At 33.8% G+C, this 14,939-nt stretch overlaps 1 protein-coding gene across 1 annotated transcript in view; it reads left to right on the forward strand.

The window, feature by feature from the left end:
* Positions 1–2,845: 2,845 nt before the first annotated feature.
* LOC111046263 (2-oxoglutarate dehydrogenase, mitochondrial) overlaps positions 2,846–14,939 on the forward strand; it is a 55,713-nt gene continuing 43,619 nt past the window's right edge. The window contains exons 1-2 of the mRNA XM_039438221.1: positions 2,846–3,049; positions 14,483–14,730. Coding sequence (XP_039294155.1) covers positions 14,494–14,730 — 237 coding nt within the window. The 5' untranslated portion in view covers positions 2,846–3,049; positions 14,483–14,493. The remainder of the gene's footprint in view (positions 3,050–14,482; positions 14,731–14,939) is intronic.

Raw genomic sequence — 14,939 nt, forward strand, 5'->3', positions numbered from 1 at the left:
TGGCTAAATCTGTGAAAATCCCAAGTCTGGCGAAGAGTGGCCTACAGTGCTCCAGATGACCACTGGATGACAATATCCGAACTGCCTTCTTCTGCAGCAGAAGAATACTCTCACAGTGTGAAGAGTGTCCCCACAGCAGTATTCCATAGATAATGTGACTATGGAACAGTGAATAATAGGCCATAATCAAATGTTCCTCAGTCAGCAAGCACCTCAGTCTTCTCTACAGGTAGATCACACGAGACAATCCTCTGCATACAGCATCCACATGAGCACTCCATCTTAACTTTAGATCGATGTTAAATCCCAGAAGCTTCACCGGTTCATTCAATGAATGATTGAAGTGGTAGTGGCATACACTGTCATTATAATGTGGACCTCACTATAAGATAGTGAGGTCTATGTGACGGCACAGAAAAGGAAATTCCTTCTACTTTGTGGAGTCCGCTCAGTTTTGACATTTTTGTTTTGCTTTTAAAAGCTAAGGTTGGGATAGTTTTATATAGTTGGGTCCCTTCTAGGTTATCTCCAGAAACGGATCAATTTCCATCAATATACAGATTGAGGTTCAAGAGACTCTGAAACAAATAAACAATCATTGCGACCAAACAGGACCTCCTAAATACTATTTAGGGGGTCCTGGACCAAATCAATAATGAAAAATTAGAGATAAAGGTACACGCCTCGAAAAACTTATAAACAACTTTTCTCCTTACGAGCCATTTTTAGATTCACTATCAACAGTGTTTGCTCTATATAGATAGATTGCACTCTGTACAAGCCTGTGAGGACATCCTCACGATCTCAACCAGAATGAAGACCTCAACCAGCAAGGACTTTTATTTTATGTCTAGTGGCTTCTTAAAAAGTATAATAGAGCTCATAATTGTCCCACTCACATATTGTATTAACATATGTCTGTCTCAATCTATATTTCCAGACCAGCTTAAATTGGCAAAGGTAATACCTGTGTTCAAGAAGGGAGATAGGGGTGACCCCAATAATTATAGGCCCATTTCAATTTTGCCTATTTTGTCCAAAATATTTGAAATGGTGATAGCTGAGCAACTCTATGAATTTTGTGAGTTAAATAATCTGTTCGCAGGTACACAGTTTGGCTTCAGAGTGGGGAAGTCAACAGTGGAGGCTGTTGAACATATTGCTCTCAAGGTCCAGGCAAGTTTTGAGAAGGGAGGCCTTGCTGGGCTCACACTGTGTGACCTTAGCAAGGCATTTGATACCCTGGACCATGCTACTCTTATGGCCAAGCTCGCTTCCTATGGAATTGGTGACAGCCCTCTGATGCTTCTCCGTTCCTACCTGGAAGGACGTGAGCAGATAGTGCTGGCGAATGGTGTGAGGTCTCAAGTCAGATCAGTGAGCTGTGGGGTCCCCCAGGGCTCTGTACTGGGGCCTCTCCTGTTTCTCATCATGATTAATGATGTTGCCCTTTTCAGAGACAGGACTGTGGTGTGTTATGCTGATGACACCTCAATGCTGGATATCAGTGGTGACATGACTGACCTGGGCAGAAAGATGTGTGCTTCTGAGATGACTGTTGCAGACTGGTTTGGGGCAAATCTCTTCCTTCTCAATAGTGAGAAAACCCAGAGAATTGTGTTTGGCCTCAGGAATGGAGTACAATATGATTTCCCTCCAGTGAAGCTCCTTGGCTTCACTCTGGACCGTAAGCTTTCCTGGGGCGGGCACATTCAGGTAGTCTGTGGCAGGTTGAGCAGGGTGCTGTTTTTGCTCAGGAGCCTGAGAAGATGTGTACCAGAGGCCCATCTCCGCATGTGTTACTTTGCCTTCTTTCAGAGTGTGATGGCCTATGGCATCACCTTGTGGGGTGGTGCCTCTGAGGTAAAAGATGTACTGCTGGTGCAGAAGAAGGCCATCCGGATTCTTTGTGGGGCAGAATTTTTAGCGCATTGTAAGCCTCTTTTTGTGAGTGAGAAGATTCTCACTGTATTCAATTTTTACATTTACAGGTCAGCTATAAAGGCATTCCACAGTGTCTGTACTTTGCCTACCAGGGGTGATGTGCATGATCATGGCACCAGAAGCAGGCTGAGGCTGGACCTGCCATATTGTAGATTGGGGAGGACCCAGAGCAGCCTCATCTACCAGCCAGCTAAAATTTTGAACAAGCTGCCAGTTTCAGCCAGGACTCTGCCAGAGACAGTCTTGAAGAGGTGACTGAGGGCTTTCCTTCAGGAGAACCCCTTTTATTCTATGAGGGAGTTCTATGATTGTGATCCTCATCCTTTAAGTAGATACTTCTTGCATTAGTCTTGCTGCTTCTTCTGCTTGCTGCTTTTTGTGTTTTTTTTTCTTGACCTGTCTTATGACAGTTTTTTATGTTCTTGACTTGTTCACTTGTGGCCATACGTTACTTATGACCACGCCATGAACAGAAACTCATTATTATTGTTATTATTATTATTATGTATGAAGTCAAACTTTTTAAAGAAGTCTTTGAATTTTAAGGACAAAGGACTAAAACAGGACCTCCTAAATACTATTTAGGAGGTCCTGGACCAAATCAATAATAAAAAAATAGAGGTAAAGGTACACGCTTCGATCAACTCATAAACAACTTTTCTCCTTACGAGCAATTTTCGTATTTACTATCAACAGTGTTTGCTCTAGATAGATTGCACTCTGTACAAGCCTCGAGGTATGAAACAGTCAAACTATTAAAAAAGTCTTTGAATTTTGAGATATCAATAGATTTGAATGAAAAAATAATTTGACGATAATAAATAACATCTTTATTTTTTTAAGCATTGAAATTATTGAAAAAACTCAGAAGAAAATTTTGAATTTATGGTTGCAGAACATGTAGTGACCTGATTACCAAAGCTTGAGTTGAGTCTTGAGTTGAGCAATCACCCTCGACGATGGTGGTGCTTTCGGGTTAGGAAAATACAAAATTCAAGTCATCTATTGGATTTATTGCTAACAAATTACATTGATTTTTAAATAATTTTACCGTGTCTATATCATATCTGGATTTTGTGAAGCTCCTGGGATATTTAAATTTCAAGTAAGTGTTGTAATAGAAAGAAAAACCGTTTGTAATTTTATGGCCATATTGACCTAGTCATGATAACCAGTAGAATAAAATAATATTTTGTAAGTGGATAATGTTTTCAATAATTGTTTCAATTGAAATTGTAAAACATGTTAATAATTATATTGTTTTGAGCTCTAGTTTTTATTTTGTGTGATATCAAACTGATATGGCGTAGCCTATGTGTAGGGGTTGATTTCATTTTGCATGAAGGCGTTACTTCTCATGAAAAATTTTGAGGTAGTAAGTTAGATGGTTGTATATCAAATATATTAAATTCTTGAAAAGCTCAATAAGTTTGTTTTGCAAATTTTGATTATTTTTTTATACAGTCAAGTTTTTGATGTGCTTTATTTTCATTCAATAGGTTATTGAATAAGACAACGATCAATTTAATTTTTTTAAATTACAGACAACTTAAAACTATGTAACTCAATAAATAATCCCAAGCAAGCTAATAGGTAAACAAAAATAAATAAAACAAAATTCTTTTTGAAGAGACAAACTTGATGTTTGGTTATGTTTTACTGTAGGCCTATATAATATAGGCTACCGGTAATAATGTAGGCTATGGTCAAAACTTCCCTTATAATTTTTGTTCGCTCTTACAATATTATTGGCTAAATGGCTATTGACTACTTGAATAAAATATCATAGCAATTTTTTCTTGGCTTCCACTTTCAACAACTTCAAATAAAAATCTATTGACTTCAAATCAAATAGCCTAGGCCCTATATAGGTTACGTAGGTCTACATTACATTATTTATTATGTTACCGTACCGTATATAACTACAAAGAAAGTTTCATCTTTTATACTTATTTGGCAAGACCAGCAAATCCTAGGTTTGAATACTGGTGAGGAGTAACAAAAACAAAAACCGATATTATTACTCGTAGATCAAAATGTAAATGATGTGTTAATCAGACTAATTTATAATATTCTACAAAGTTTTTTATTGATATTGAAAGGTTAAACTGACTTTTCTATCACTTGATACTATACATTTTTTCTGAATATGAATTTATTCAGTTTTCTCATCTTTCTTATGAAAGTACGGTAGGCCTACCTACACTATTAATTACTGGAAATATAACTAGCAAATACTATTAGACTTTTTTCTTCTAATAACTAATACGTGTTTTATTCCAACGATTTATGTTGAATAACAATCATTAAAATTGTTCTTATCAGCATTGCTCCGTATTGAACGATATAACAACTTGTTTGGTTTTGTAAATAGATTACTTTTGTCCGCGTCACTTTCAAACAGCTCTTCACTAATCAGTTTGCTTCTCTCGTAACACAAATGCATTGTGCAATATAAAATTAGAAGTGAACTCATTAGTATAAAAATGTACAACTTTATGCTTAGCACTGTTGCATGATGTATTATTTGTCATTTGTAACGCTTTGTAGCGGAGATTAACTTGTTGATTGTCAAGGTCTTGTAGCATTTATGTGGGCTCTTCTTTTCATTGTAAAGGTTTCTTTTTACATCAACAATACTATAGTAAGGTCCACGTTATAACGACAGTAGAGAAAGAGAAAGAAGAGAACAGCGTTGCCGATTCTATGCCTAGCTACTGCCTTCTATAGAATTCAAATTCAGTTAAGCTGTCTGATACCGGTATATCTGATGTAATATTAACTGTTTTTTCTTGTTTAAAATAATCAATTAGGTAATTGACTATTTTTTTTCAATTACCTGTATTTTATTTGCTAAGAAATTCTTCAAAGATTCAATAATAAATTTTCATGATTGAGATAAAATATTTCGTTAATTAATTATATTTCTAAATTGTTGAAAACGATATGACAACTTTGCGGTGCTAGATAAGTATATCGCTATTTGATTTGTCGAATGATAGACAAGAGTAGCAACACCAATATTAATAAAATACTTCCATCATCACGTGGACTTTGCTATAGATTCATTTTCTATGTACAATGATATTATTCTTCGAAAAAGTTTGAATGACACACATTCGTATATTTGTATTTGTATGACATTCATATATTTGTAATAGTCTCGATGATTGCATATTGAAGAGGAACGAATATTTACTCTTCTACATAATAATGCAAATTAATACCAATTATTATGGAAAAATACATATTAACTCCGGTAAGCTGTTTTGCTTAACATACTTTATACTGTGCATTTGAATTTGAACTTGATTGGTTTGGAAAAGTATTCTGTTGAAAAATAAGATTAGTTGAATCGTGTACTTTTACAGTTGAACTGTGATGAAAAGATTGCGCAATCTTTCTTTTATCAAACTTATTCCCGTTAGAATAATGAAAATGTTGAACCAGTTCGTAAACAAGTGATGTAAATTATGTAAACAATTCTATTTTTTGTCCGGTGTGAATAAACTTGTCCATCATTGTTGGATATATTTGTCTATGGGCCCGGTTGCACAACAGCCGGTTAAATTTTAACCGCGATTAATTTCATGAAAACCAATCAGAGAAGACGTTTTTGAAAAGACGGCTTCTCTGATTGGTTCTCGTGGAATTAATAAAATTTACCGGCTGTTGTGCAACCGGCACTATGAATTGTAAATAAGACAGTAGTTTATGAATAGGTTTCATTTCCTGGGTTTGGAGCTTTATTTATTCATTAGTACAAAATTACTTATCATTAAAATGATATTGGGAGAGCAAAAATTCCTTTAGAGCAAACCATTTAATATTCTTTTCTCAGATTTAAATTATGAGTTCGAAATAAGATTAAGCCGCTTTTTACTTTTCACTCCACACTAAAATTCTGTCCAAAAATATTTTCACTCGAAATTTAGAATGGGGATTCTGGATCTGGTATAGGCTTCAATAAACCTTCAGATGCAGGATACAATAAATATATTGAAGTTTTTAGTTTGATAGTTTGACATCTTGTGAGACCTGACTCCCCAACTTTGAAGCCCCTGACAATCGTATAAGAAGCATTGAAAAATATTCAATTCATATGGTAAAATTTCTCAAAAATTGGAAGAAAATGCTGAGCTACAGAACTTCTTTAGCAAACCATTCAACTTGTAAATGAAACTCCACTTATTTTAATGAAGGAAAATACCTCTTTTTTGGAACTTGAGAAATAACAAACAATTCGATTAACACCACTAATAAATTGGAGGTCTATCTCATAAGATACATTTGTTCATTATGATACATTATTTGGGGTTTCGGAACAATCTCATTCTATTGAAAATGCTTTATAATTATGTTAAAATAATTTTAAAACTAGTCCTTGTGCTATCTATGCTGATGATTCTTATGTTTTGGTATCAACATAATTAGAAATTGGAACGATATAATTATTGATCCCTACCTCTTTGGCATGAGCATGATTGAAGATAGTCAGAGGTTAGAAAATTCTATTGTAAATTTTCTGAAAAAATAAGAATGCTCTAAGAAACAGGTAAGAGTTGATATGTTGAGTTTGCCAATTGGCTCGGAGCCCAGTTGCCCAACGTGTGATTGCGGGCGTCAGATCGCTCTGCTGTGTATTAGTGTAGGCTAAGGGTATTTATTTTTAGTCAGGTCACTTCCACTCGGTCATTCTCACCCTAACCATCTCAAAAAACCTCGATTTCGGGTCAAAATTCATCTCTGGTGCTATAAAACGTGAGTTTACACAATTATATAATTTGGAAAACATCAAATTTGGTATGTTGTTTGTGTGCTATATAAGTGTGTGCTTTGGTGTTCCTATTTTCCAAATAGTTGACCTCAATTTTTATAAAATTTGAAGTTCAAAGAATAGTGATTCTGTGAATGTCTTACATCAAAATTCATACTTCTAATCTGTTACAAGAATAATATAATTAAAGTAGGCCTATAACTACACTGGTAAATTAGTGGTAGCGGAATTAGTAATTTATCAAAGAACGTTCTAGTTGTGAGATAAGTTTGACTTTCTCATTAAAGATAGAATGTACAATTTATTCGTAACTCCCAGACATATTCTCTTGGAAATAATAGTTTTTTCAATCTCAAATTGAATGGGAATATATCATACTAATTTACTGGATTCCAGTTGAACATTTCAAATATAAAACGAAAAATAATACTCGAACATGAAACAAAGAATATTTTGCTATTAGAAAAAATTATTCAGTTTAATTTCGTTCATTCACTATATTGAGAATCGGTTCCTTGAAGATACAGCGTTTACCAAACGATGTCATTATTTATTTAGTAGAATGAATGTAATCATTGAGATTATTGAAATAAATAAATCAGCAAATTGAACAATTTTTCATGAATAATTATAAATGTTTGTAATCCAGTAAGTAGCTCAGTTTCTTTGAAAGGAAACTATCACTTCAATCTCGGCAACCAGTGCAATGTTGACAAATTTTTTCAATCTCTACTTGACCTGTCAAGGGACTTCTTTTATGTATCATTGACAAAAATCAGAAGTTATGATATTTCTATGTGATCCACGCATAGTTTCCATACTGTCATACTCAATCAAAACACTTTTGAAGTTTTAACACGTCCTGCTGTAAGTTTGGACTTGGTTCAACCAGTGTGACTGGAACGTGACGTATTATGATAATAAAGGTACCACTATTAGAGCTGAAATCATTATGCATCTCATCACGTGAATGATCCAGCCAAATATACTTGAGATAATCTATTACTCAAGTTTTAAAATTGTAATATAGTATTTTGTATTTTCTTATTGATCGTGGCAAAATAAATAAATATATACTAACTTCATGCACTTATGTGTTCCGTCCAACACATTGTTTACTGATCATCTATTTATATTTCCTTTTATAAATTCTAATGTGAACTAGATTATGACCATCATGAACATATTAACCTCTCCCTTATGAGATTATTATTATACTATTTTAAATAAGGGATAAAAACAGTTTTGGGCAAATGCTTGCTGTTTCATCCCGAATTTTGTAATTAATTATTGTAAATAAATGAATGAATCAATTCTTTCTTTTTCCAGATAACTTTCCAATCTAAATAAACTTTCATTGAATTGCTGAATAAACCAATCTTTTCTTACTATTGGTAGCCACATGGTGAATAGGAATAAGTTCTTCCTTTATGGTCAAGTTCATCTTTCGAATGATTCAAATTCTGCATTAGAGGACATGTTGTCTCTGATAATACACGGATCACCACTTCCCATTAACGTGAATAACCTTGTTAATAAATTATTGCTTATAAGCAAGGTGATGGAAACCTGTTTTTGCAATGCAATATGTTCAACGTGCTTGCTTATCATTTATATATTTCAATTCTTTATCGTGTTTCTTTGCTGTCAAGTAATTAATAGTTGAAATTTTAAATATTTCCCCGGTCGTTGAACTTTGTCATAACAGACAATCTATCAATGGTAGTGTAAATTACTTTCTAATCTGCTTTTTGGGTACCGTACAATCACTTTTTGTTTCAAATATATTATATATCCATTTATTATTAAATAAAGATGATGCATGAATATTTACAAAATTATATATTTATAATATTTAACCATAAGCGTTATAATAATGAAATGGAAAATTTAGAATATAATATATTTTGTAAATATTCATGCATGTTGGAAAAGTTTTCTATAGGGTACTAGAAAATTGTTAATGTTTACGGTGTGTGCCAGTGATGGTAATAATACGCGACTGAATAGATTTTTTATTGATTGATTCGAGGGTCATCATCCTGCTTTGGTGCAGGAAGTAGTTTGAAAAGTGGAACAGAGCTATAGTGAGATTCAATTTGCACTATGCCTCTCGTTCTATCAAAGCTGACAGTATGAAGTGAACTGCACTATAGAAAGTAAGAGCGAGAGAGACGTTTTACCGACAGGCGTCTGAGTTATATCATTGAAAGTTCTCTTCAACAAAGATTTTTGCTCCAGCTTCCAAACTCCCTCATAAGTACTCTTGGAAACATATTACTTTTAACAGAATGTAGTTCCAGGAAAGTCAGGGTAAAAACAATGAGTCACCAAGATCCTGGGAAACAAGGCCGCTTATGCTTCTGTCCTTGTCGTGTCTGCGTTCTTTCTTGCATTCCAAATTATCTCTTCTGTTTTATTATCCTAGAAGACTTATACAACTAATAAAAAGTATAAGTGAAAATAAATGCTTGGAATACTGAATGGAAATATTTTATTCTGTCTTGGATTAGTTCAAACTATTGTAAAATCCTGTTCACAAAATTATCAAGCAGAATAATTGTAATTGGCCATAAATTTATTCAATTACTTGCAAGATCATTCACGTGACTAAAGCTTCAATTTTAATTTGCAAAATTATTTATTAGGATTTGAAACATCGGGAATTGGTGTTATCAAATTACATAATTAGTTGAAAAATTAATATTTTATCTCTTCCGCCAGTTTATGAATAATTCTTTAAAGACAAACAAGCAAAAAATTATCATTTCAAGCTCATGCTCTTAAAATACATGTCGCCAAAACTTTAAACGTGTAACTTATTTCTTATTCAGTTGTTTTCATTGTTCATGAAACCTTATCGCGCAGTGTCATAAAATTTAGTTAATTTGAGACTGTTTTGAGCTGGCAATTATTTGGCTACTCACATGTCTTATTTATTGCTGTGAACTATGTTCAACTTATCAATGTCTTGGAGTTAACTAGAGCCGTCTGTGCGTTCTACTACACTTGCAAACTTCCTGATTATCTTGACACACCCACGTCTCTAGCATTATCTCGAAAGTGGAAAGAATTTCGATAAACTTGAACTTGTATTCATCACCCTTTGATCTTTCAGCCTAGTTCGTCGAAGTATATTGTGAATCGATCATAATAAGAAATTTGATTTTTATTCATTGCTTCATTCTTCTAACGCAATGCTTTGCAAACTATCTCACAAAACTCAAGTGTTCGAATGAGAGTGATTGGTTCAATTTTATATATCCAGTGGTAAAACATCTCATTAGTTTCGATTTACATCTAGACTAAAATCAAGTGTACATAAACTTCAAACAGATTACATAGAATACTAATTGACTTTACATAAAATACAGAGTTATTTCAATATATAAAAATAAGGTGCAGTTTGTTAACGATGTGAAGATAATAAGCACTTTGATAAGGAAATTGTGGTTGTGATAAATCTACAAGAAACGTAGAAGTTTGAACAAACACGCTAATGTCCAGTCTAAGAGAAGGATATATCAACGTTTGATATATCAGTATTGGAAGAGAAATGAATGAATGAATTTTACTAGAAATTATATACATTTATGAATGTAAGGTTTAGAATTGGGAACGCAGAGGAAAGGATAACATGAAAATAAAATAGAAGAGATACGGGACGTTCAGAGTTACTCAAAGAAGGAACAAGGAAAGTAGGTTCAGAAGAATAAAAAAATAGCAATGAAAAAAAGAGGAAGTGTATGACGTTGGTGATGAAAACTAAGAGAAGAACGTCGACTACTCTATCAACTAATCTGGATGCTGTGAATGAATAAGAATAACTTGGACGGTTGGAGAAGCAGGTAAATCTCTTTTCTCATCGAGCATAAACAAATACTAAGAAGTGTAGGTTTTCAAGCATATGGAAACATGTTGCATGAAAATATTTTCACTGGTGAGATAATATGATCTGTACACGATATATGAGATCAGAATATGGCTGAGTGAGTATGTAATTACGGGGTTATTGACTGAGTAATAATGTCACCTCTCTCTAGCAGTGTGCCAAGGCAAACATGCTTATTGAACAGCATCCGAGAATGAGATGGAAGTGGTCTGGTCCATGACGTGCAAACATTTTATGGATTAACCCGTTCTTGTACAAAGGCAACTCTGAGACACGACTCATTGGCTTGACCTTTGAAAGCAAAGACATCAGCTTCGTACCACAAGATGGAAAAATATTCATTATTTTCTTTCCAAAATGTTGAACTTGGAGGTGACATACGAGGACTAATCTGATATACATTTCTGCAGCACAATAATTTGATTTGTCTTTTAAAGAAATAATTGGTTAATAAAATGCCTATGAGAACCAACTTGCTACTTGATACTTGTTGAACACTGATTATATTGTCAATTCCACTCCAGTGTTTTGACAATGGAATTGGGAATGCTATCAGTGATTATCAATCATGTAAAAGTACCCAATATCAATAAATATTCAACAAAAATGTTATCAAGTTAAAATATTGAATTCAATTTTAAAATTTATCAGTTGACTCTTATTAAATAATATCTTGTTGAAAATTTCAAACCTTAATATTCTTGTTAGTGATCTTATGACCTTGCTATTAATTATAGTCAATGTGCTTCCGCTCCGCTTCATACTGACATCTAAAATGTAATGTTCTTTCCCACACAATTTTATCACAGTCATGCAATAAAGTATAAAAATCCTTGGTTATCTATTGATTCTTTTTACATGTACTAATGCTAATGTTCAGGGATTTTAGAATGTGTAAGTTGGTTTTGAAATTTACTGAGTTTCCTGTGTTATAAGATTGAATGATTTGAAAAATAAAGATAAAAAAGATTAAAAAAAAGATATTAATTTAAAGACTGAGAAATATTTCTGTATTTTCGTCGAATTCCCGAATTCAAATTTAGATGAAATAGTAGTTCGGTATGAACAATTATTTACAGAAAAAAATTGTGATAGGCAAACATGCTTATTGAACAGCATCCGAGAATGAGATGGAAGTGGTCTGGTCCATGACGTGCAAACATTTTATGGATTAACCCGTTCTTGTACAAAGGCAACTCTGAGACACGACTCATTGGCTTGACCTTTGAAAGCAAAGACATCAGCTTCGTACCACAAGATGGAAAAATATTCATTATTTTCTTTTCAAAATGTTGAACTTGGAGGTGACATACGAGGACTAATCTGATATACATTTCTGCAGCACAATAATTTGATTTGTCTTTTAAAGAAATAATTGGTTAATAAAATGCCTATGAGAACCAACTTGCTACTTGATACTTGTTGAACACTGATTATATTGTCAATTCCACTCCAGTGTTTTGACAATGGAATTGGGAATGCTATCAGTGATTATCAATCATGTAAAAGTACCCAATATCAATAAATATTCAACAAAAATGCTATCAAGTTAAAATATTGAATTCAATTTTAAAATTTATCAGTTGACTCTTATTAAATAATATCTTGTTGAAAATTTCAAACCTTAATATTCTTGTTAGTGATCTTATGACCTTGCTATTAATTTATAGTCAATGTGCTTCCGCTCCGCTTCATACTGACATCTAAAATGTAATGTTCTTTCCCACACAATTTTATCACAGTCATGCAATAAAGTATAAAAATCCTTGGTTATCTATTGATTCTTTTTACATGTACTAATGCTAATGTTCAGGGATTTTAGAATGTGTAAGTTGGTTTTGAAATTTACTGAGTTTCCTGTGTTATAAGATTGAATGATTTGAAAAATAAAGATAAAAAAGATTAAAAAAAAGATATTAATTTAAAGACTGAGAAATATTTCTGTATTTTCGTCGAATTCCCGAATTCAAATTTAGATGAAATAGTAGTTCGGTATGAACAATTATTTACAGAAAAAAATTGTGATAGCCTAACTTGGAGTTCCATTTGAATATCATTTGAAGCAGTGATTTCGTACTCAAATTTCAAGCCTGCTTGTTCATAATATTTTCACGTCTGTACGATCATGACCGACCATCGACCTTGAGTCTTATTAACATCTTTATTATCACGTATTTTTGCATTTCTGTATTGGACCTTGTAGGTAGCCTAGTTATATATTCCTTTAATTACAGGTTCTGAAGTACATTTCCTAAAAGTGTCTACATTTGCACTTTTGCAGGAGAACTCAACATGATTATTTATCACATGTGAACAGAGTAACAAAGATCCTCGTTTAGGGCAGATTTTTATTGTTCAATCCTTGATACTTCCCACAGACAATAGTAATGCTTATTAATTACTTCCTTTTCCGTCTTTCTCATGATATTACCATAATAATCATCTCACTTTTTGTTGTATTTCTGCAATACCATGTTGAGCATAGTTTCAGAGTTTCTAGAGGAATTTCAGTTGAAGCATTCAATTTTTAAGTAAGTTAATTTTTATATTTTTTGTTTGAATTATATGGGTAGGATTCAAAAGTTTTTGTTGATCAATTCAACTCAATTGAATATTTATATTGTATTTTAATTGAATTTCAATAATGTATTGTACAAAACTTGATCAATATAGTTTCCACTATCGTTTAAAGTTTAAAATCATGAGTTTAACTATGAATATAGTTTCCAAATCGTTTTGAAATAATATGACTAGTGGAATGGAATTCACGATCTTCAGACTTGAAACCGAAGGAGTTTTCCACTTTTGAGACTGTGCCTTTTGCACAGTAAATTTCATTTTAAACTGGATTGAAACCATACAGTATTCTAGTTTGCTATAATTTGGTTCATTTCTTGAGTTTTAGCTACCAGCTGATTCAATTCAGTTTAAGCTTTGTGAATATATAAAGGGACCTGAATAAGCCTTTCTCTAGACACCCAGCTCATCAGAATGACTTGAAAATAATTGCATGCATCGTTGACAGATCTGATTCAGCCTTTTATCGGCCAGGGGTATTTCTTGTGCGCCTACTTGCGACACTATTCTCCACTACTCCTCTACTAATCCTTTTTTTAATGTTCCTCATTAATGAATCAGTTTCTTTGATGACGAATTTTGAAACCAAACTTATTCATCGATTATTCTTCACTAGTCTCCTACTGTCTATCTATCTACAAATACTACTATCCACTACTCTTTGAAATGTTCTTTATGAATGAATTAGTAAGTTTCTTTGATAATAAAACTTGAAACCATCCTTTGTCCACTACTCTTCACTAGTCTCCTACTGTTTATCTATCTACTAATACCATACACTATCATTGGCAATGTTCCTTTTTAATGAAATCAGATTATATAACTTGGAACGAACCTCATTCCTCAACTCATCTTCACTAATCTACTACAATCTATCTACTAATACCATAGAGAGATATCACAGGAAGATATCCTATGGTGTAGGGTGTTTATGTTCCAATTTTTAATGTTAACTGAAGCCAATAGCCCTTGTAGTTATTTCTTGTGAACCTATGTGACGCTGTAGACTCTCATACTGTGCCGTTATTACACTCTCAACCGGTCAAAACAGTAATTATAGACAGACGTCGACAGTAATCGGCTGGAATTAACAAAGAATCGGCTTGAAATTTGGAACCCATGGGATCCATGGGATATCTTCTTATGCTATCTTTTCTCTATGCCCCTACTGAATAGAGAAGTTTTTCTTGTTTCCAATTGTGGAGAGACGAGAGATAATATGCTAATACCATCCACTTCTCTCTGTCACTTTCCTAATGAATTAGTTAGTATAGCATAGTGTGTTGTTGCAGCAATCACCAGAATGTACCGGGCCCGAAGCGTGATCAACAACTTGGTGCCGTTCTTGCCGTCGGCGGTGGGCCCCGAGCGATTCGCGGCCTGGCTGCAGCGGTCGGGCGCCGGCCCCCTGTCGTCGCTGCTCGCCTCCCGCCACTACAATGCCCCCGTCGCCACCGAGCCCTTCCTCAACGGCAGCTCGTCCGCCTACGTCGAGGAGATGTACAACGCTTGGCTCGCCGATCCCAAGAGTGTGCATGCGGTCAGTAACCTCAATCGAGTCCACTAACAGATTTCAGTAACATATTATAGTAACTACAAAAGATTCTAACAATACATTCAAACAGTAACACATGATGCAATACATTCTGACAGTAGCAAATGAAACGATACATTCAAACAGTAAAATTTAAATAAATTCACATGACAAGCAATCTTCTCTCTTGGTCTATAGTCAGTTCATGGAGCCGA

Source organism: Nilaparvata lugens, chromosome 11 (assembly GCF_014356525.2).
Source record: "Nilaparvata lugens isolate BPH chromosome 11, ASM1435652v1, whole genome shotgun sequence".
NCBI classification, from domain to species: domain Eukaryota; kingdom Metazoa; phylum Arthropoda; class Insecta; order Hemiptera; family Delphacidae; genus Nilaparvata; species Nilaparvata lugens.